General features: G+C 45.4%; 1 protein-coding gene across 2 annotated transcripts in view; it reads right to left on the reverse strand.

Annotated features, from left to right (window-relative positions):
* Positions 1-7,192: 7,192 nt before the first annotated feature.
* Creb3l2 (cAMP responsive element binding protein 3 like 2) overlaps positions 7,193-23,234 on the reverse strand; it is a 111,491-nt gene continuing 95,449 nt past the window's right edge. For both annotated transcript variants that reach the window (XM_042677247.1, XM_042677248.1), the window contains exons 9-12: positions 15,029-15,128; positions 14,630-14,756; positions 12,863-13,079; positions 7,193-10,553 (exon numbers count right to left, since the gene is read on the reverse strand). In XM_042677247.1, coding sequence (XP_042533181.1) covers positions 10,478-10,553; positions 12,863-13,079; positions 14,630-14,756; positions 15,029-15,128 — 520 coding nt within the window. In that variant the 3' untranslated portion in view covers positions 7,193-10,477. The remainder of the gene's footprint in view (positions 10,554-12,862; positions 13,080-14,629; positions 14,757-15,028; positions 15,129-23,234) is intronic.

The raw sequence follows: 23,234 nt of genomic DNA on the forward strand, positions 1-23,234 counted from the left end.
TGAGGAGTGTCTGCAAAGAAGAAAATAAGAATATTCATAGATTCTCCATTTCATGAGACCAAGAATGTAATATTAGTAGGCACTCACATTAATAAAATAACTGCTCAGATCAACTAATATTATATCTACTTACATATTATAAATAATTTAATATTTCTACACATTAAATAGTACACATGTATACATATGCTAAACAAGTAGAAAAATGAGACAACTTCACCTCCTGGCAAAGAAGAAAATTTACACAAAGAAGGCAACCTGGCCCTCAAATAATACATGCTAAAGCAGGAAACATTTTATCATTATATTAGTGAGAATGCTGTAGTGTTCTCATATAATTAATTGATTAAATAAAGAAGAGAGATGTGTGTTGCAGTTGGTAAGATTTCTACATATCATAGTAAGACATTAATAAAAGACTTTAAAACAGATAGATCAGGTATTAGCAGCATAAACACATTACTCAGACTTATAAATGCAAGAAGAAACTAAAGTTGGTCCCTTCCAAGACGGAGGACTTATGGGTGGAAAAGAGAAGAATGGGCCGGTATTTTTCAATAAAAGCTTATTAGTACTCTATTTTTTTAAAAAATGCTAGGTGCAATGTCACTGTAAGAATGCTTTTAATTTAATTGTATTAGAGGAAATTTTTTTTGGTCAGTGCTTCTACCAGCATATTATCCTCAGCTCTTTCCTTTCCGTGGTATGCCGTAATGCTCTCTGTAAGTCTGCCTGGCTTTCCTTGCTTAAGCTTAAGTCCCAGGTCAAGTACTGGAGTACAATTGCATAGAATTACTTGTATGACATTGCAAACACCATTGCAGCTCTACTGTCTTTTCTGCATCCATGTACAATGGAAACCATTTCAAGCTCTGCTTTAAAAGCTGTAGGTCAACCATCAACATCATTTCAGTGATGGCCAAACCAAGAAAGGAAACATCCTGAGGACTGGGTCCCCCTTCTACCCCAGGGCGCTGGCAGATCGATGGCTTCACATTTGCAGTTTGTCTTTTGGGAGCTTTGTTCCCCCGCCTCTCCCTCCTTTTTACCAGGCCAGGCATGTGGACATTCTCTTCTGCCCATTCCCATCTGTTTTTCAGGGATACTGAGAAGGGCATTAGTTATAAACACTGGCAGCCCTGATCCCCAAATACTTTTCATTTCAGAAACATCAAACATTTTGAAACAGACTTCTCAGAGAACAGCAAAACAGCCTCTCTGGCAGCTCTCATGGTATTCCTCAATGAGTATTTTTGTCCCTCCATGTAAAAACAACAGCCTAGAGGGAGGAAGGGAACACATGGGGCCTCCGCCTGGGGCCAGAACTCTGCTTTCCAATTGCCAAAAGAGCTAGCAGCAGCTGTGTCTGTAGGGGGACCACATCATCTTGTGTAACCTGCCCAGTTCTGGCAGATGCCATCAGCCTCCCGAATGGTCACGTGGACTACAGATCAGGAAATAACAGAGAGGAACGGCCTCCCTGCTTTTCCTTGTCTGTAAAGGCAGGTGCCTTTAGGGTTGTCTGAAATCCTGGGTTAAAACTGGATCCTGAAACTACTAAGAAAAAGCTGATGGTAAAGGCATCGTACGTGAGTCCGTGCAATTGCAATGCAGGCTAAAGGGTGACTTGGAAAGTGAGAAGGTCTTTCCTCCACCCAGAGGAGGCATAAGTAACTCAGATGGGAGTCAGGATAGCTGGTTTGTGATTTGTTGTTGGTCGTGGGAGTTGAACTCAGGGCCTGGGCACTGTCCCTGAGCTTCTTTTGCTCAAGGCTAGCACTCTACCACTTTGAGCCACAGCACCACTTCCGGCTTTTTCTGTTGATGTGATGCTGAGGAATGGAACCCTGGGCTTCAAGAGTGCTAGGCAAGCACTGCACCAGTAAGCCACATTCCCAGCTGTTTGTTTTTTGTTTGTTTGTTGGTTTGAATTCAAGGCTGAGCACTCTCTCTGAGCTGTTTTGCTCAAGGCTAGCCCTTTAACCACAAAGAGGTACAGTGACATTTCTGGCTTTTGGGTAATTAATTGTAGATCAGAGTCTCTGCCCAGGTTGGCTTCAAACTGTGATCCTCAGATTTCAGCCTCCTGAGTAACTAGGATTACAGACATGAGCCACCATTGCCTAGCCTGGTTTGTGATTCAATCCTTCATTCGCTCACTGTGTAACCTAACGGGGAGCCCGATACATGTCTATTTCCTGAGCAAAGGACAATCATTAACAAACAAACAATTATTAAATACATTAGTCATACACAATTAAATAAATAAATTAAACATATCAACTAACTGCGTGAGTAATTTAAAATACATTAAATAGAAAGGCTCATAATAAATATAAACATATTCAACAAATATAAAGATATTAACTATAAATCATCTTTAATAAACAACTATTTTTAAATGACTAAAAACAGAATTACCTGTGCATCCACTGAGGGTTTGCAAGCTCTCTGATCCATGTTAATGCCTTCATTTTCACAAGACTCTTGTTCACTGCAAATTTTCTGTATGGACTTGAGCAAGTCTCTTACTATTTATTACTATTTATTTTTTTGGAGGGGGGTAGTCCTGGGGCTTGACTGGATGGCCTGGGTGCTATCCCTGACCTTTTTTGCTTAAGGCTAGAGCTGTACCACTTGAGCCATAGCAGCTCTACTTTTGACTTCTTCAGTAGTTAATCTGGCTTTGAATCATGATCCTCAGATCTCAGCCTCCTGAGCAGCTAGCATTACAGGTGTGAGCCATGGGCACTTGCTCTTGTTCTTGTGTGAGCCCATTTCTTTAACTTTGAAATGCCTTCTCTAAAATTTTCGAAGGAATTAAGGTCACCAATAATGTACAACAGCTCCTCAAGGAGTGTTTCCATTTTCAAGCCCACCAGGTTAATGGTGCAACTAGTGCAAGAGATAAACTTCATTTCCAGAACCCTACCTGGTTTTCACCACACTCTGTCCTGAGACTTCCTGGCAGCAGCATCATTCAGTATTCATTAACACAGGACTAAGAGTTTATACACTTGCTTTCCTTTCCTTGACACAGGCCACACTATTCTCTATAGGTCTCACTTATCTCTTGAACAGAAATGACAACTGGGGTGAAATGAGATCTTAAGTTTGTATCCTATCAACCTCATCACAACAGGCTCATCTATGAAAGCCCGGGTGTCCAAGGAATATGCATTTATTATATAAATTCAGGTTTTATTATATAAGGCCAAGGAATCAGCAAATCATTGCCATTGAAAAGAGAGCTCCTCATTCCCAGCTCCTAGGATGAAGGGCCATGTCATGTCATGGTACTGGGCCCCGGAGGGATGAGGAGAGGTGACTGGGGAGGGGGGAAGGGCCAGATGCAAGGGGGGTTGGGTTTGCATAGGACAGGTGTGTTGTAAGCCAGGAATTGTTAAGCACTGGCAAGGGTGGTCCCTCCCAAACCAGCAAGGGCCTAGCTGTCAAAAGCATCAGAAATACAGCCAACAGAAAGGAGGGGTTCCATAGCTTAACTATGGTGAATAAAACATAGTTTTATCACATAAAACTATGTGATAAAACATAGTTGTGCTGGTAGCTTTGGTATGGCCTTGTTTGTGATCATTGGGGTAAATTCCCAGAAGTAGGATTGCTGGGCCATAAGGGAGCTCTATGCATGTGTTGTCTTTTGAGGAACCTCCATACTGTTTTCTAGAGTGGTATTATTCACCATAGCTAACATAGAGAACCAACCTAGATGCCCCTCAGTAGATGAATGGATCAAGAAAATGTGGTATGTGTGTGTGTATATATATATATATATATATATATGTATGTATATATATACACATATTCTATGCTTCCATCAGAAAGAATGACACTGCCCCATTTGTTATGAAATGGAAAGACCTGGGGGAAAAATCATATTAAGTGAAGTAAGCCAGACCCAAAGAAATATAGGTCCCCTTATTTGCAACAATGAGTATATGACAAAGATAATCTTATTAGATGAGCAGAAAAGTTCAAAAGCTATGTACATATGACCATAGAAGATGATGCTAAGCCAAATGAACCCCAAGATATGGACACAAGAGGTTTTTCTTTATTGTTTTTAATGTACTATGTGATTGTTTTTTGTTTCTGTTGTATGTTCTTCCTTCTATGGTATATCCCTATTGCCACTGTATTTGATTGTGGTACCTTGCATCTTGTATATACATTTATCTAATTTGGAGAGGGGAAGGACAATAACAATACGCTGAAACAAGGACACAGGATGACCCATTGCAACAATGATACTCACAAGACACTACACTGGAAATGAACTTTACAACTCGGGATGGGGGATGGTGGGGAGGGGAGGGATAGTAGGAGAAAAACAAAGGAGGGGGTAATAATGCTTGACAAGAAATGTACCCATCACCTTACTGATGTAACTGTAACCTCTCTGTACAGCATCTTTAAGAAAATAATTTTTTTAAAGGAGGGTTTACAACATAACAGACAGGGTGATAGTGATCAAGAACCATTGTACTCAAAATTGACATGTTGCATTGAAACCTCTTTGCACAACTACTTGGAGATAATTAAAAAATAAAAACAAAACAAAGATTAACGTTCTCAGGTCAATATACCAATGGTTAGGCAGAATCAGAATGCCGGGCAGAAGCCTTCTATGTCATAGGCTCTTTGGCCAGGAAAAGCCAGCCCCTTGTGTAGCAACAGAAGCAGCAAAGGGCAAGTTGCTCAGAGGGAAAGGAGATACGTGTACCCCAAACCCAGAAGTAGCATGAGCATGAGACATGCTGATCTGAGAGAAGAGGGGAAAAATATATAAATATATATATATATATAAATAAATATATATATATACACACACACTTTGCTTCTTTCCAGGAAAGCCTGGTTCATGTCTGTAGTCTAACATCCTGGGGCACTATTTCTGAGACTAAACGAATCCCTCACTCTCTCTGAGTGGAGAAAATTACATTTGGATTCAGGGCGCAATAGAACGAAGATTATTTTGCTCGAGTGCATTGACCTTTATTCACCATTTCATCAGAATTTCTGGAGCATGAATCTGCGTCCAGCCTCCTCCACAAAAGCTCACACGAAGAAGGAAAATTCTTGTCTGGCTCAAGGCCAGAACATCCTCTCCCTGAGCAGTCAGACACAGGGAAAGAAAATCAAATCCGCAGACTTTGGGAATCTAGTTAGGGAATAGTTGTAGGAGATATGGCAAACAACAGGGCGGCTGAGTGACTCTCTAGAGAAAACTGTCTCTTCCTGTCCCTGCCTACAAAGAACAATTACATTCCCCAATATTCCTCCAACTGAGCAAAACATCACAGGCAAATTGCCAGTTGTGTCTCTTCTTGCCGTTTGGCTAAATAATCAGGAAACAATAGTTAGGCACACATGCACAAATCCAGGCTCACAAGAAAGGCAAAGCACTTTTAAAACCAGGTTACCAGAGTTTTAAAGATGGGGCAACATTTTACTATTTAAGAAAAAAATATTTATTTGCAAGAAATGGAAATACAAATGCATTACAATGACAATTTATTTTTTTTTCAACTAAGTACAAGAATTCTACAAAGCTTTTTTTTTTGGTATTTACTTAGCTATAATAAAGAATAAGAGGCCATAAAAACAGCAGTAGGACAGGTGACAGACTCACAACGCACTCAGATTTAAACGCTGTGGAGCTATATAGTGTGTTACAAGACAGAAGAAAGCTTGGCTGTCAGTATAGACAGTAAAGCTGGCTCGTGATTACAAGTCCAAGGTCTGTTCACCACTGTGTAGCAAAGGCAAGCTCATGGTGCATCCCAGAGCGCTGGCTTTCCCCGGACTTTATCTGAAAGGGAGATCTTTGAGGCAGTGTAGGCCATGGGTGCAAAAAGAAAAGAAGTTTATGATCCCACTCAGCTGGCGGTGAGTAAAGGATGGAGCAACAAAAGGAAGCTGAAACCCTTGGCTTCCTTTTTACCCGGGTGCAAAGCCTGCTCACTGAAAACTCAGAGAAGCCTGGATGGCCAGAGAAGACCATGTGGAGGCCACTCCGGCAGAAGGCTCCAGAACCAAGCAATGTGTGTATAGGGGGGTAACAGGGGTGGGGGAAGCCTGAAGGGTTAGCAGTGCCCTCCCAGAGGAACCTGCTTAACCTGTCTTACAAATGGCTGTACCCAAATCCCAGAGTTCTTTACCCATCTCATAGTAGCCTGTCACCCTTATTTCTGTATCCACCAAATTAAAAAGACTTAAAATATATTCAACACATTATTCAACACCTTGGTATGTCTTCAAGAAATATTATTTCACTTCCTTATAGAAACCAAGACCAAAATAAGGCATTCCTGAATTTCAGGTTGCCCCAAATAGTCAAACAGCTTTCCTTTCCTGGGGTTAAGGGCTGATCCCTTGACCCCAGAGGTAGGGAGCTTTAATCCTCCAATGGGCCAGGTTCCTTTGCACTCAGAAAATGCTGGGCAGGGAGGATTTAACAGGCCTTTAATCCTGGCTGACCATTTTTGTGATGTGATTGCTCCTCTACAAAATGGGGAATGGGATTTTCCTAATGGATATAGCTCTGTTTCTTTGCTCCAGATGTACAAATCTAATAACGGTTCACTCCTAGGAAACTGATTTTGAGCCTTTGGAAAAGTTTCTTTTCCCATTCCCCCCAAAATTCACTTCAATCTAACTCTATAAAGCTATATATAACATTTCCCAGGGATGAGGACTTCCTCAGTCATCCTGGATTCAAATGTAAGGCACATGTGAGACACAATTGAGTACCTAAGAGGAATGTACATGAGTAAGAGAGACAGACCGAAGAGACAGAGACAGAGACAGAGACAGAGACACAGAACTAGTACTTAAGTCTTTTGAATAACTACTGCTTAACTTGAGGTTTCCTCAGTCAATTCAAGAATAAGGTTCCCTCTTATTTCCCAGCATTTCCTAGGGCCTCAGGCAGGTCCTTCCTTATTAAAACTAAAAAGTCACCAGGTCACCAGGTACCGGTGGCTCACGCCTGTGATCCTAGCTACTCAGGAGGCTCAGATCTGAGGATCCTAGTTCAAAGCCAACCTGAGCAGGAAAATCCATGAAACTCTTATCTTCAATTAACTAGCAAAAAGCAGAGAATGGCACTGTGGCTCAAAGTGGTAGAGCAAAAGCTCAGGGACCACACCCAGGCCCTGAGTTCAAGCCCAAAGAAAACAAAACAAAACAATAAGAAGAAAAAAGAACCCTGAAAAGTCCAAGAAGAAAAGAATGAATGAATAAGTAATCTGGAATCTGGTATTCATAGTTGGATTGGTAAATATGTTGAACTGAAAGCTACTTTTCCAATCTTCAAATGAGTTCTCTAAATCAAACTCCTTTCTAATAACCCAAAGGTTATCTAATTTTGGCAACAAGGCCCACCTCCACCTCCTGCCAGGAGAGGAGCAACTCAGCTCAGGTGTCAGGATTTTACAGAACACTCTCTTTCTGGGAGCGAGACAGACACCAGAGTCCTAATCCTTCACTGTCTTTCTCCACACTGGAACTGAGGCCTCTCATTTATGGGGTCCAAGTCATAGCACAGAGGTGGGAGTTGTAAAACAGAACCATCGCAGGCCAGGGGAGGGGTTACTCAGCTCCAGTCCATTGTAATCGAAGCAAGAAAAGAGGGAATACCGGTGCACATGATGGGAAATCTTAGAACAAGCAGATTTAGTGTGTTGGCTTCTGGTTTCTCAAATAGTTTCATTTTTTTTCTAAATTTAAGTTCAAGCTCTCTCTCTGAATTCACGGTTATCTTCAGAGTGAATCATGAATTATTCACTGGTCTGCAGGTCTGGTTCCACAGTGGAAAAATAAAAACAATCTGCTCATATTGGGGGCTTAACCTTTGACCAGAAAGCAAACACACCTCCTAAATGATGTGGAACCAATCTGGTGTTAGGTGACACTTCTGTGACCTCCTGAGCTTCAAGGCTCCATTCGCCTTTCTCACACCCAAACCAGGGGTGGAGGGCAGAGGTTTTCTTCTTAAAATAGCAACACCTGCTCTTGGAAACCCTCTTACAGGGCCATTGAGTTCTCTGGCTCATGTCCCATGTCTCCAGTTACAGATTCTGTGCTGGAACAAGCTTTTCCAGAGAAAATGTCCTGCTGGATGTAGAGAGAGTGATATCCTACAAAAGACAAAAATTAAATCCTCAAAGAACTAAGAACTAAGGCCAGGCGTTTCCTTTTCCTTCTCCCTCCTCATTCAAGAGCGGAGTTTCTACCAGGGCTATTTTCAGGTGACTTATAACCCTGTTTGGTTCAATTGCAACCGTCAGATGGGCTGATCCATAACCTCACTTCTGCTCCTTACCTTTTCCCATTTTCCTAGGACTATTTAATTCTGGGGTTCTTGCCTTCTGGGGAGAGGGGGGTGTCCCACTGATGGTCTATGTGCGACAGGGACCTGGCATTTTACAGAGGACATGAATCAACTGCGGTCTGTGGGACAGGAGCCAGATACAAGAAGACCAAGCGCCCGAGAAAATGGAGTGCAGGGAAATGAGAAGCAGAAGCAGAGGTGCCCAGCGCCCTCTCTACCCCACCAGCCCAGATGTCCCAGCCTGTCCTGTCCTGGTCCATGTAAGGGAGGGACGGCAGAGCTGTCAGCCCACAGGAGTCCTGCCGTGACTCGGACACACAGCATGAGCAGCTAAGTTTTCTTCCTAGTCAGGAACCTTCCCCACAAGTGTGGGAAGACCACTCCCCACCGTGTCTCCAAATGGATCCAGGCTGATGACGTAGGAAACCACTAGTGGGGGCTGAGGGCAAAAAGCTAGTGATACCAAATCCTGTCTGTCATATGGAAAGGAAGGCCTGGTGTGGGTGTAACCTCTCTTAATGGAGGCTCCAATGACCAGTAGACGGTTAGATGATGATGGTGGTGATAATGCTGTATGTGTGTGTGTGTGTGTGTGTGTGTGTGTGTGTGTGTGTGTGTGTACGAGAGACAGAGACAGAGGGACAGAGACAGAAATAGAAGCCAAAGCTAAAGGCCCTTCAGCTGTTACTAAAATAAAATAGAAAATGTAAGCATATTTCCTATACAAAGTCTTTTACAAACTGGGGGGGGGGGGGGAGGGGAAACACGTCAAGGGAGTCTTCTATCTAATACAATAAAAAGGCAATTTCCATTTCTTCTTTGTATGAAAGAGGAAAGATTTTCACTATAAAAGTTACTTTTAATCATTTCAAACAAAAATAAAAAGTAGGTTGGGGATTAGGTTATGTCTCTTTGGGTGAGCTGCAAAGTAGCCAGACCTGACTACAGAAAGGTCAAGACAGCGGATGCTCCGACGTCCCCTTGGTTAAGGCGGGCAGAGGGAAGGCAGGGTACAGGGAGGAAAGGCCTGGCAGGTGTGGAGGACAAGCTGTCAGCCATGCCTGCTGACAGAGACAGAGCTTCTCTGCTTCTTCTTGTCTCTCTGGAGAGAGAAAGCAACAGGCCACAGAGCCCCGGCTCTGAGCAAGCCATCGCTCTATCATTCCTTCTTAGTCCATCCACGAGGGAGACACAGGCTTCAGGGAACTTCTCAGTAATAATTACTTCCTAGGCCTCCCATTTAAAAGAGAGAAAGAGAGAGAGAAGGAAACAAACAAACAAATCATCTGGGAGAACTGAGGCACTCACAGCCACGCTCCACTGCCACGGGAGACCTGGCTACCGTGGAGGGAGGGGGACACTGAGTCACTTCAGTGGGGTCACGGGCGGGGAGCCTCAGTAAGCTAATAAATACTATTTACACGTGGGGAGGGGAAGCCAGGGAGGTACAACTAAGGTCCTTATTGGGAAGCAAATGAGGGAGGTCCTACAAGCAATATGATGGGCAGGTCGGCCTGGAGGAGAAAAGCCTGATGATGCCTTCAGGCATTGCACTTGCGGCCTGAGTTTGCAAAGGAAGCCCCCTCTCTGTCTGCCCCACGGGTACTGGAAGGCAGCGTGGAGGGAGGGTCCTGATGTGAGGCCCTGGCACACCCAGGGCAGAGGGGAGCAATCACACTAGAGGCCTAGTGGGAACAAGGGAGAACCAGAATCAGTGCTTTGCCAAATCCAAGCAGGCATGGAACTAGGGTCTGCGACGTCAACTGAATAAAAGTCATCTCTTCTTCCAAGAGGGGACGATCTCCGAGGGGGGGAGAATCAGGCAGTGTCTTTGGGCACGATGGATGGCAACAAGCCTGCTTGTCCCATCCGCCTGCCACCCCTACCTGAAACAATTTCCTATGGCAGTGAGAGAAAAGGGAGGGAGAGGCACTGGCTCCCTTCTCCATGAGAGCGAGCGGCAGACACACAAGCAGAACCCCAGGCCGGCCTCCCATCCCGAGCCACTAACACTCATCCCCCTGCTCTTCAGCCTCCAATGGCAAAGAGGAAAAGCTAGTGACAGAGGTGATTTGGGGAAGTCACGGGAGAGTTAGGGGAAGAAGGGAGATGGAGAAAGCATCACTAGAAGGTGGTGTTCACTCTTCTCTCCAGTTCTACCACTTTGAGAGTTTCATTCCCCTCCAGTTTGGCGCTGACCCTGTGAAGACAGGGGAAGGAGAAAGAACCATTAGTCACTGCTAGTGACAAGTCTCATGTGCCATCGTGTGATATCATCCTTCCATGTGGGCTGACCCACATGGGCTTCTTGTCTTCTATCCTCCTAGTGGTTAGTTATTCTTTGCTCCCCAAATCTCTGGCTACCAGCCCATTCATTCACCTACACTCCTGTCTTTATCCTTATTTGAGACAGCCGAAATAGCCCAGGGAAGATACATTATGGTTCCATATTGACTGCTTATAAATTGCTTTAAATTATTCTACTTACGATTGGGTACCAGTGGCTGACACCTGTAATCCTAGCTTCTCAGGAGGCTTAAGATCTGAGGATCATAGTTCAAAGCCAGCTGGGACAGGAAAGTCTGTGAGACTCTCAGGTTCAGTGAACCACTCCCCCCACACAACAAGAGCCGGAAGTGGAACTATGGCTCAAGTGGTCGAGTGCTAGCCTTGATCAACAAAGCTCATGACAGCGCCTCGGCCCCAAGTTTAAGCTCCAAGACCAGCACCAAACAAAAAGTATATATATTTTCTATGGATACATAGTCCTATGATAAATTTGGGGAAGTAGACAATAAAAGGATATGAGCTGACCCCTGGTCTAGAGGAGCTACTCATCCAGATAAAGACTTTTCTTTAAGCAAAATAATTTGAAATAACATTAAATGTATGAGAGGAAACAAATTATTGTCAAATTGTGTACCAGCCCCAGAGTCTCCCAGCTTTCAGATGAGTCTTAGGAAGGCTCTACCACGAGAAACAGATCATGGTATCATAGGTGAGTCTTCCAGAGGTTCCAGTGGTTGCTCCAGATTTCACCCGTGATGGTAAAAAAATTATGTCTTACTGTTTGAGAGAAGTCAAGAGGATTCATATGGTAGCATATTTAGGCTACCAAAGGCTCAAATAGTAAGCATTAGCAAATATTAAATATACATATGCACTGTATACATATAAAAGTCCATGTAATTATGTATCACCTTCTTATTCGAGGCTAAGGAAAGAAAGTGAAGAATCTACAATGAAATCTTTCCCACTGGACTTGGAACATCCTCATGTCTGTGTTCACGATCACAGACCAGCTAAACTGCTACCCATTCACCACAGACTATACATCTCCCAGTGTATGCACACAGTCCTTCCTGCACTGGACCACAGCCAGGTACCCAGGTACCTCCCCTACAAAAACAAGGCCTTGTGCTCATGTCAGCCTTTATCTCCCACAACTAAGAAAGCCAACGCCTGGAAAACTGGGAATCAAATTTAGATTCTTTTCCATATGGGCACACATACATACATACATACAACAGTGCTGTCCCTCAATGGAAACTTCTAGGTTTATACAGGTTGAGCATCTCCGATTCAAAAGTGCAATGAAATACTGGAATGCTCCAGGGCCCTGTGCCAACAGGATGCCACCAGTGGGAAACGCCACACCTGACCTCCTGTGACCAGTCACAGTCAAAACAAAGGCTCACTACCAACGCTGGGTTAACAGACCAGGCTGTGTGCAGCAGGTGCACAGGAAAGACAGATGAATTTTATAAGGAAACTTTGGTCCCATCCCTAATATAATCTCTGGATGTATATGCAAGCATTTTAAAACCTGATAGGCTTCGAAATCTAAAGAAGACTCTGGCCTCAAGCTTTATTTTCAAATAAAGGATGCTTCATTTGTGTGAGCTGACATAGAAATACATAATGATGTGCAGCCTGACACTCACTTTCTGGTTGGGAGGGAGCTACCCAATGGAAGTGGTCTTTTTATGTTTTTGTCCGTTGCGGGGCTTGAACTCAGGGCCTGGGCACTGTCCCTGAGCTCTTTTGCTCAAGGCTAGCACTCTACCACTTTGAGTCACAGCACCACTTCTGGTTTTCTGGTGGTTAATTGGAGATTAGAGTCTCACAGACTTTCCTCCCATGCTGGCTTTGAAGCAAGATCCTCAGATCTTGCTAGGATTGCAGTGGCATGAGCCACTTGTACCCAGCTCTCTGGGAAGTGGCCTTGAAGGTGCATTTGCATAGCAAGCAGGCTGAGCTGAATGTTTACAATGTGGCCTTTGAAGGGCCCATTCCTTGGGCCACAGCCACCAGCTCCAGGCTGAGGCTGTGGAGCTCAAGGTAGCCAGTGCCCAGCAATGGACTCTCCTCAGCGCCAGATCCTGGATGTGGGTGCTCAGAGAGCCAAGACGAGGAGCAAGCTGGGCCTGAGTTCAGACCCCCACGTCAGGTAGCCCTCAGCCTATCACCAGCCACTAAAGGAGCCTGATGCGCATGCGCAGGACTTACAGGTGCTGCTGCAGCTCCAACAGCACGGACTTCTCCAAGCTGGTCTCATTTGAGATAATGAAATGAGTAAGTTCCATGTCTGGCAGGGGCTCCAGTGCTGATGCCCTGAACAGGGCAGAGCCTCTGTCCCAGCCCCCAAGCTCCCCATTTGAGGCCTGGCTGGATGGCTCCTCCAGGGAAGAATGCTCCTCATAGATCAGCAGGTTCCTGGATCTCACTGAGAACAGAGCAAAGAAACAAGGTGTCAGCAAAAGCCCACAGGAGACAAACATATCCTTTTACTCCCCAACCCCAGGGCAATTGTATTCTGGTTGCCCAGGACAAATAGTACCAGTCGGATCTGGCTTTCTGTAAAGGCTTCAGGGTTTCAGTGTTTCTGCATTGAAAAATTATACCAATTATACAGCACTAGGAAAAAAAAACAGCAACGAAAAAGCAAATAAACATGAAGCCACAAACTTACTTTGAGATTGCAACTCCATTCCTTGCCTACCCATAAGCACCTCAAGGGAAACAATTCATGCAAAAGGGGAGACAAGAACTTGGGGAAGTCCAGACCCAGCTAAAATAGGAAGCATTCTCTAATGAGGAGGGAGATGAAAGCTCAGGGCATTTTCAATCGGAATCTGGAAGGAAGATGCGAAAGCAAAGCCATCAATCAGAGGACAGAGACAATCTTTTTTTCCATAGGACAGTCGGTCACCTAGCTAGATGGTCCTGTAGCAATTTTCCCAGAAACTATGATTCTACTGGCTTTCAATAGCTAGACAGATCTCCCTTTGGGGAAACGATTTCCCTACAGGTCTTGAAATTTCTTGTATTGGAATTCCAGTGCTTCTGTTATCTGACAGTCATACACCTGCCCGGTGCAGAGTACCGATGCTCCAGAATGGCAAAACTGTCCCTACTTCAAACTCACTTCCTCCAAACCCCATGCCTGACCCATCACCCTTCTATTTCCTAAACTTCAAAAGATCCTTGGTCTACATGAGATTATTACACACTTCTCATATAACACCCGAGTCTCCAAATTCTAACTCTTGGGCCTAATGTTTTGTAAGACAGAGCCTTTTGTTTCATTTTATAAACTCTTATGATGGTAACACACAATTCCCAATTCCCAAAGTGGAGGCAGAAACACAGGCGCTTTCTTAAAATGTCACAGAAGGCTCAGTGTTCTTATCCTGCCCCCTCCTCAAACCCACATGCATCCCTTATCAGAGTTCAAGAACGGGGTGTCAATTTACCGAGGAACAGAGACTAGAGAGCAGCTTGCAAATGGTGCTCTTGGAGGGTCTGGGGGATTTTTCAGTGCTGCTCCAGCATGGTAGGTAAGGGACATGGGAAACAGCGCCAGGTGCCGAAGGCGCACACCTGAAATCCTAGTTATTCAGGAGGCTGAGATCTGAGGATTGCAATTTGAAGTCACCCTGGCTAGAACAGTCTATGAGACTCTTCTCTCTGATTAACCAGCAAAAAGCCAGAAGTGGTAGTGTGGCTCAAGTGGTAGAGTTTAGAGGGAAAAAGCTAGAGGACAGTGCTCTGGCCCTGAGTTCAAGCCCTACTATTGGCATGAAAGAAAGAAAAGGGGTGGGGGTGGGGGTACACAGCAGACAGCAACCTTACCCCGGAGCCTGTCATGTGCAAATGGAAAAGCTCCACTTCTGCCATTTTTACCGACTTTTACAAAAGACTCCAGAAAGCTGGGAGACTTAGATCCAAAGAAACAAACCAAGTTATCTCTCAAGTAGCTGGGTGCTCTCTTACCGACAGAGGCTGCGTATGGCTCTGACAAGGAGTGCTGGTTGGGCAGAGCCATCTTGGTCGCAGAAGGATAGGGTCCATAGCCTTGAAAGAAGCTGCCGAATGCAACAGCAAAACACAGCACAACCACCTGGAGGGAGGGGAGAGGACATGGGAGCTGTGAGCCCCAGGCTCCGAAAGGTTGATCTATAGACAGCCCACATCCAGGATAATGGGGGGTGGGGAGAACTGGGCCATCTATCAGGAGACAAAATGCACTCTCTGGTCACATGCATCTGGAGGTATCTAGAGAAACAGCCTGGGAGCAGGCTGCATCGCCTGTGTAGCCGCAAGGTGGGAGACCCAGGGAAACAAGGTGCTGGCCAGGGGCGAGTCACTGGATCATTCTTTGGGGAAACTTACCATAAGGCAGGTACCAGTCTGCGTGCCTGCCAACTTGCAGGTGCGAGAAACCTTCCCCATCACCAAAGTCTGAAGCTTCTGGAGTTGCTGAAGGAGAGTCCTGCCAATGGTGACAAGGAAAGGTCAGAAAAAGGACATGGGGGATGGCCTTCCCTTTGCTGACCCTCCACACAGGACATTGGCTTGCCCTGTTCTTGTACTGCTCTGAGCAAGAGGAGAGTGCTCCAAATGGCCCCTGACAGGCTGAGACGTGTTTATCTCTGCCTTTGAGAAGAAAGAAAAGGTTACATGCTGGCTGGATGTTGGACGGTGAATCTGTTCAGCAAGTTCATGCCCTGCTCCCAGTTCCTACCTTACATTCTAACTCCCAATGCGATGGTCGCAGAGGTGTCTTTGGGAGGTGGCCCACGATTGGCCCCTCACAAGGGGCTGCATGTGAGGACACAGGTAGAAGGAGCTTCCTGTAAAGCCGGAAACAGCCTCAATCTCACCAGGTACCAAAAGCTGCCAGCACCTTCGTCTTGGATTTCCCAATCTCCAGACCCATGAGAAACAAATTCCTACTGTTTATAAAGCTGTTGTTCAGCTTCTGATATTTTCCCTACGGCAGCCTGAACAACTGGAGGTGGCGGTAATTAAAGGAGGCTTGGGTGAGAAACATGGATGAAGACTTAGAGGAAAAATGCAAAGAGGAAAGGGAAACGACCACCAGAGGGGCAGCGAGGGTAGCTATGACTGAAAATGGCAACATCACCACCACGAAAAACAGACATTTGGATAGGAGATGGACGATGGAGAGAGAGAGAGAGAGAGAGGACAGACAACCAAGACAGACAGACAACACACACAGGAGCAAATCATCCAAAGACAGGAAACTGACAGTTTTGGAATATATGGAATTGGAATCTTGGAAAGCAAGTCTGTGAAACACAATGATCTTTCTCCAGGAAATGACAGAAAATGGTAGAATAAATTAGTTTCTCTTCCAGGTTGGGCAATTCTGCATCCCCTTAAAAGGGAAAGGTTTAAGGACGAAGACAACTTCCTATGCTCTATATGACATCAGACACAGAAAGAACAGAGACAAAACTCTACATCAGTCCGTGACAGCAAGGCGTTGCCAGGAGTCTGACAACACACCCTCACACATGAGAGCATCTTGGAGGAATTCTGCAAAAGGCATTATGTAAAGAGCTGACACCACTCCCCACTCTCATACCTCTTTTGCAAAGTACAGTTTACCAGCAGATGCTGTTTCTTGAGTTTCAGTGATTCTCAGAAAAAAAAGAAATCCATCTAGTGACGCCATATTAGAGAGCCACATCTGCTAGAAAACACTAGCAAATCACCTGTTTGCAGAACTCTGGCCTGTCATGGCTAACTTGCTTCTCATCACTGTCTCCTCAAGAGTGATCGAAGGCCGCAAACACAAGCAGGTTTTTCCAGGGTTTGCAACTTCTCCCCTAGCAAATACAAATGCAGGAAGTTCTCTCCATTTAAGCAAATGAAGGGCAGCGTGGCCTTAAGAATGATTTTGCTTTGACTAGTTTTAAATGGATAAGAATGGTTGGAGAATTACAGCGGCCCTGCACAGACAGTGGGAGCCTACTGTAGTCATAAACCCCTGCGTGGGCCCAACCATGCCACACTTCTGCCTTGGAATAATTTTAAGAAAGCAGAATCTTTCAGCACAATAATCTGTATCATTAATTTAATTTGTTTAAGGTGGGAAGCCTTTTTGTGTGCTCAGTTGTACAATTATTTCTTTTGTTTCTGATTATATAGAAGTATGATGGCATGTAGGTTACACTTGATTTATGTTTGCATATATAAAGTAGGATAGGTTTGGAAAGCATTCTATATGTTATTCGAGGCTGAGAAATAATGATGGCATGACTATTTCCAATCCTGCTGAAAGAAAAAACGTTGGTGGGAGAGATGGGGAAGACCAATGGAGCAGGTAACCAAGGTATGTCGCACTCGTGAATTGATAAGACTCTTTGTACGACTACTTATAGGTAAAAAATTGTTTTAAGTTTCCAGCCAAATGGTCTGATGATGCAGTACCATTATTATTCCCTGGATCAAACATTTTTTCTCTTCTCCCAGGATTTCTCTACAACACATTCCTCCTCCCATCAGCATGGTGCCCGTGCGTGCGTGCGTGCGTGCGTGTGTGTGTGTGTGTGTGTGTGTGTCAGTGTCAGTCCTGGGGCTTGAAATCAGAGCCTAGGATGCTGTCACTGAGCTTTTTTGCTCAAGCACTCTACTATTTGAGCCAAAGCTCTGCTTCCAGCATTTTCATGGTTAACTGGAGATAAGAGTCTCATGGACTTTCCTTCTCAGCCTGGCTTCCAACTGCGATCCTCAGATCGCAGCCTCCTCAGTAGCTAGGATCACAGGTATGAGCCACCAGTGCCCAGTGCCTGGTACCCTTTTAACACTATGAAAGCTGAGTCATCGAGCCCAGCTACTTCCTGAGTAACGTCCTTTCTCACAGAATCCAGATTAGACTGGCTCAGCCCAGGCTGGACTTACAACATCTGGGATTCCAGCCCCCCAAGCCCTTGCTAGGTTCTCTCTGCTGGCATCTCCGGAAGTCCCAGGGCAGACACAGACAGGTGAGTGCCCAGATCAGACCCTATGGTACACACACCATCATCTTCCATGATATCAGTTCTTAGCTGCCGGCTAAGCTATGCTAAGAGTCTTCTCTCCTTCCTTGGTCTGCTTAAGAGCCACTCCTTCACGTGATGGCTGCAGCTTCTGCGGGGCATTTCAGCTCTGCACAGGACACGCCTGCTGGTCTCAGCGTGCTGCAGCTCGGCTGTCTTCTGTGAAGGAGTGGGCAGGGCCCTCCTTCCATCAGATGGGGGTCTTTCCAGATGTTGTTTTCGCTCCCAAGTCTTAAGGTGATTTGACAGTGAAACCATCCTTTTTCTATTTAATTCTTCTTCTTCTTTTTAAACCAATAGTCCCTGTTGACCAGCAAACATTCCACACTTCCTCTCTGCCCATCTCTGGCTCCTTGCCTGGTCTAATTTAGAGTGTGAAATGCTGAGAAAACAAATTGCATGCAGTACTTGGCTTCCCCGTCCTCTTCTGATTTCTGGGGAGATGGTGGAGCTCATTCTCCATTCCCTACCATCCCAGAAGGCACTGCGGTCTCTCCTGTAAAGAGACTCTCAGCAGGTCAGCCCCTCCTCAAGCCCACTCAGGAATGCCCAAGGTGAAGATAAGACACATTCCCTGTCCCACTCAGCTCCAGGTACAACGTGCTACAAGTCTGGAACCGTTTTCCCACTGGAGACAGCAGGAAAAGCTCTGTGCTCACTAATGTAGAGTGCTTCGCTTGGCATTCGCATGCACAGCTTTCGCAAACTCAGATGATTATATGCTGATTCCATGGCAAATGAAAAATAGTCGTTTAATGGTCCTTGATTTCTCACAGTTTGTAATCCAGCCCTTTAAGATGAGCAAACACATAGTTTTAAAATACGTATTTTGCAGTTGGGGATTTGGGTGGGATGCCACAGTGATTGATAATGTGCTGTTTGCTGTGTGTTTGCGTGCATGGCTTGGTGAAGGTAAAATGAACTCATGGTGGAAATGAAAACACTCAAGCAGCATCTCCAGAGCCTCTCTCCAGAGTCAAGTGGGTTGCTCTGTGTTGTGTAGAGGAGTGGGAAACCTCTCTGTACCCAGCCTTCGGTGAGCTGGGCCTTTTTCCAGATGGTACCAGGGCCCTGGTATCTTGGCTCCAGAGCCAGAAGATGTTTTTTTTTTTAACCAACAGTCTCTGCTTACTAGCAAATATGCCACACTTCTCTACCCACCCCAGCTCCATGCCTGGTCTTTAAAGTCTGAACTCTAACGTTGTCTTGTGGAGTAATTTGAATTTAAGGAAGCAAGATCATTCATCCCATGAATTAATGAAGGCTTCGGTTTAAGGAAAGAAACCCTGATGCCCCACCTAGACACATGTGCAAAATGTAGGAAGGGCATTTAAGTCTGACCCATCTACCACGCCCAATGTTTAAATAGGTTCTTATGATCAAATAGTCTGGGAAATTCATATGTATTCAAAATCTCATAAAATTAATAGTGATTGAGTTCTTGGAATTAAATATACGTTTATGTGTGTATGTGTGTGTGTGTGTGTGTGCATAGACACACACATACATATGCCATTACCAGGGCTTGAACTCAAGGCTTTGCACTCTTTTTGTTTTGTTTTGTCAGTCATAGGGGTTAACTTGGAGCCTGGGTACTGTCTCTCAGCTCTTCAAATTAAGACTAGTGCCCTACCATTTGAGCTACAGCACCCACTTCCAGCTTTTTTTGCTTGTATGCTGCTAAGGAATCCAACCCAGGGCCTTACGCATGCAAGGCAAGCACTCTACCACAGAGACAACTTCCCAGACCAAGGCCTTGTACTCTTGATGAGCTGTTTCACTTACAGTTGGTACTCTACTACTTGAGTCATACTTCCACTTCTGTTTTTTTGTTTTTGTTTTTTGCTGGCTAAGTGGATTTAATAGTCTTCTGGTTTACTTGCCTGGGCTAGCTCTGAACTGGGATCCTCAGATCTCAGTCTTCTGAGTAGCTAGGATCACGATGTGAGCCACTAGCCCCCAGGTAGGAACTGCATATATTAAAACACTAAACAATTGTCTCAGTCACAGAACTTCTAAGTAGAAGCACAGTACCTCAGACAATGATCTAATACAATGACCAACCAAATACTTCTTAAATAGATTTTTTTGCAAATCCAGTCACATGAACATTATATTATTATAGCTCAATGGAGAGATATTTAATACTCGTCATTAGATATGAAAATGTGACCATTAAAAAGGACCAAGCCACAGTAGGAGGAGCTAAGCAAACACACAGGCACATAAAGAGCCAGGACTACACCCAGCCCAATGACAACGAGATACAACTAACAAAGTTGTAGTAAGAAAACAAATAAAAACCATAAGGATTGGTACCTCTTAGATATACCAGAGACACAATGCAGGTGATCAACAAAAGAACCTGGAATGCTCCCTTGCCCTACACTTCAGGGGTCAGAAGTCAACGACAGGCTTAACTTAGAAAAAGTAGAAAAGATAAGACCTGACCCTCTGTCAGATGCCAAAAAAAGAAAAAAGAAAAGTGGATGTTAAGGCCTGATAAACTAGTGTACAAAGAAACAGAACCCTACAGGTGGAGAGGCCTGAGTCAACACCTCAGTACTGTTGCTAAGTGCTCCTAATCAAGTTAGATCAATTCTGTGAAAACATTAGCTCCCTTGCCCACACCAGTCCTCAGAATCACTGGAGAATCACTTCTCCTGGGACTTCTGTGCTTTGTGAAGTCCCTGACGACAGATACTAAGTAAGTCCTCTCCACTGGAAAGTCCATGACCTCCAACCTCTATGACATGGTCCTTTCTCTGATGTCCTTGAGACAGGCGTCGCCACCTGCAGCATTGAAAATATGGAGGAGAGCCACCACCCTGCTTGTATGAAGGGCTGAATGAAGAAAAGATAGCCAGCTGATAAAATGGAAACATTATTTTAAAACTAAAGCTCGTTCCCAGCACTGGTGGCTTATAATCCTAGCTAGCTACTCAGGAGGCTGAGATCTGAGAATGGCACTTTGAAGCCAGCCCAGGAAGGAAAGTTCGTGTGACTCTTATCTCCAATGTACCACCAAAAAGCCAGAAGTAGAGCTGTGGCCTCAGTAATAGGGTGCCATCCTTGAGGGGAAATGTTAAGAGAGAAGGGCTCCGGCTCTGAGTTCAAGCCCCAGTTCGGGCCCCAAACAAAACACAACACACAAAAAACCAAAAATTCTGAAAAGTCAAGCACAGGCCATACCTAATGGTGTCTTCATAGCTGAGGATCCACTTTCCCTTTCTTACTGTTGTTTTTTTTTTTTTAATCATCAATGATGATGGCTAATTATGGCTTAATGAATTCCTGAGCTTCTGGGAACAAGGTCTTAATTTAGAGAAAGGCATACTCTTCCAGCATGCGTTTAACTGGGCCAACAGACGTTTCACGTGTTAAAATTTCAGTGTCCAACACTTGATTGAAAATGTGGACTGTGTCCTATGGTGAGATGTAAAAATAAACGTCGTGGCTATCCTCACATAGCTCCTCGCAAAAGAGCAGCAGAAGGCAGCTGCCAGCCTTGCCCAAAATAAAGCCTCACCCCGTATCTTGCGAGGCATATCAAAGGAAACCGGGCAAAACATTCGAAAGCATCCAAGAGTGAGAGACACAATTTCACAGCCACCGGGAGCTGCATCAGCAGCCTCATATTTTACCTTCGGGTCTGGTTTCATCTTGTTTCCTGTCATTTCCTTTGTTTACAAGAGAGAGAGGGAAGAAAGTCATATAAGTGCTGGAGGTAAAACTGAGCATTCAAGAATCCAATTCTCTACCTGAGTCAGAAGCCAGGTCCTAGGAAAAATACAACCAACTATGGTTTCCAGTTACTTGCGGTGTCGGGAACTCCTCCCTCAGCCTTCTCTATGTACATATCTATGATCAAATATTTTTGTGCAATAAGACTTTTATTAGCATACGTTAGTATGAAGGGAGGAGGACGTTCCCGTCCGGTGACATTTCCGCAAATGCATACAATGTACATCACCAACCTCATCCCTTCAACCGCTCCCCTACCCTCCCTCCTCACTTCTTAAAACAATTTCAATCAGTCTCATTATTCTATTTCTGGACCAGAGTCACCCTCTGTCCCTTCACCCCTTTCTGTGGGTACCTCTCCCCAGCCGACCCAACAGCACACAGCCTGTTCTTTCTGTCAAATCTGTAACACAGCTGTAACAGTCTGTGTACATGCTCATATGTGTTCATGTGTGTACACGTCCCTTTCTGGGTTCATCGGCCTCCTTGAGACATGAAGGAACTTTTCACATCCTTACGGGAGTACCTGGAACAATAGTAACAATCCCCAAATGCCAGATCATGAAGCCTGAGTGGGCTGTGAAGTCAGCTGGGCTGAGATTGGCTGGGAGAGCCCACAGGGATCCATCAGCCCCTGCGGTCTCTAGGCTTAGCTGTGAGTGTAGGCTCCTTGGACTCCCACAATGCATTGGCATAAACAGACCTACCGCAGGCTTCAGCCTGTCCACCTTGTCTCCCCATCCCTGGGTGGGGCTCTGGCCTGCTCCCCAGGGGAGAGAGGGAGGGAGGGACAGGCTTCTCTGGGTCTTCTGAAGCCCTGCAGAGAGCTCAGTAGTTGTTCAGCTGAGCATGCCAACATGGAAAGGCCCTGTCTGCCCTTTGTCAGGAGCCCCTTCTCAGGTGGCTTCCGAAGCTGGTAACCTGGAGAGATGAAGTAATATCTCCCCGTGAGTAAAGAACAATCACGCTTATTGACTGCTTGCTGCAGAAGCAGTGGGTTCTTCCAGGCGGAGGGCTTCGCGGCGTCACAGAACCCCAGCGAGCATCCATTCGGATCCATCCTGGACCAGGGTGGGCTGAGGAGGGAGGCAGACACGCTGTGCTCCCACCGGGTGCTCCCACCAGGTGCTCCCACTGGGTGCTGTGCCATGAAGACCAGTCTTCTGTCTTGGCTGCAGGAAATCTCCGTCGTCATCTCCATCTTCCACAATAAGACCACATGAAATCACGCCTCATACACCTCGCTACACAGCTCTCCTGTGTGCGGCCACCACAGGCTGTGGGTACCCGGCGGCCGCTCAGTTTACCCTTCAGAAAGCAGACTTGGGATAGAAATCCACACAGACCCTGGAAAGGGGCTAAGGCTCTTGGGTCCAAGATTCCTGGGATTCCAAGTATAAGGAATGATCTAGAAGGGGCATGGTAGCTCTTTGGCCCTGCTGATTATTCATCCCACAGAGAGGGTGTGGCCAGGACAGAGCCAGGGCCAGGTCCTCTCAAACACCGAGGGCCTGTCCAGCAAGGGCCCTCTCATCCACGCCAAATGTCGCCCCTTGCAAGGTGAAAGGAGGGAGGGCCACAGGCCTTGGGTGGGGAGGGGAGCTAAGCATCAGACTGAGAAGCCAGCATCTGAATCCTAGCCCTCATTCTTCCTTTAACCTCACTGGGCCTCAGCCTCTCCTCTTTTAAAAGACAGCAATTACATAAGACAGAACTCTCTAAAGTCCATTTCAAGTCTAAGTCCCGAAGCTTCTGCCCACATCCGGCTTGGGAGAGGGCAGCTCAGC

The sequence above is a fragment of the Dipodomys spectabilis genome, unplaced genomic scaffold (assembly GCF_019054845.1).
Source record: "Dipodomys spectabilis isolate Male_0828 unplaced genomic scaffold, ASM1905484v1 ptg000034l, whole genome shotgun sequence".
NCBI classification, from domain to species: Eukaryota; Metazoa; Chordata; class Mammalia; order Rodentia; family Heteromyidae; genus Dipodomys; species Dipodomys spectabilis.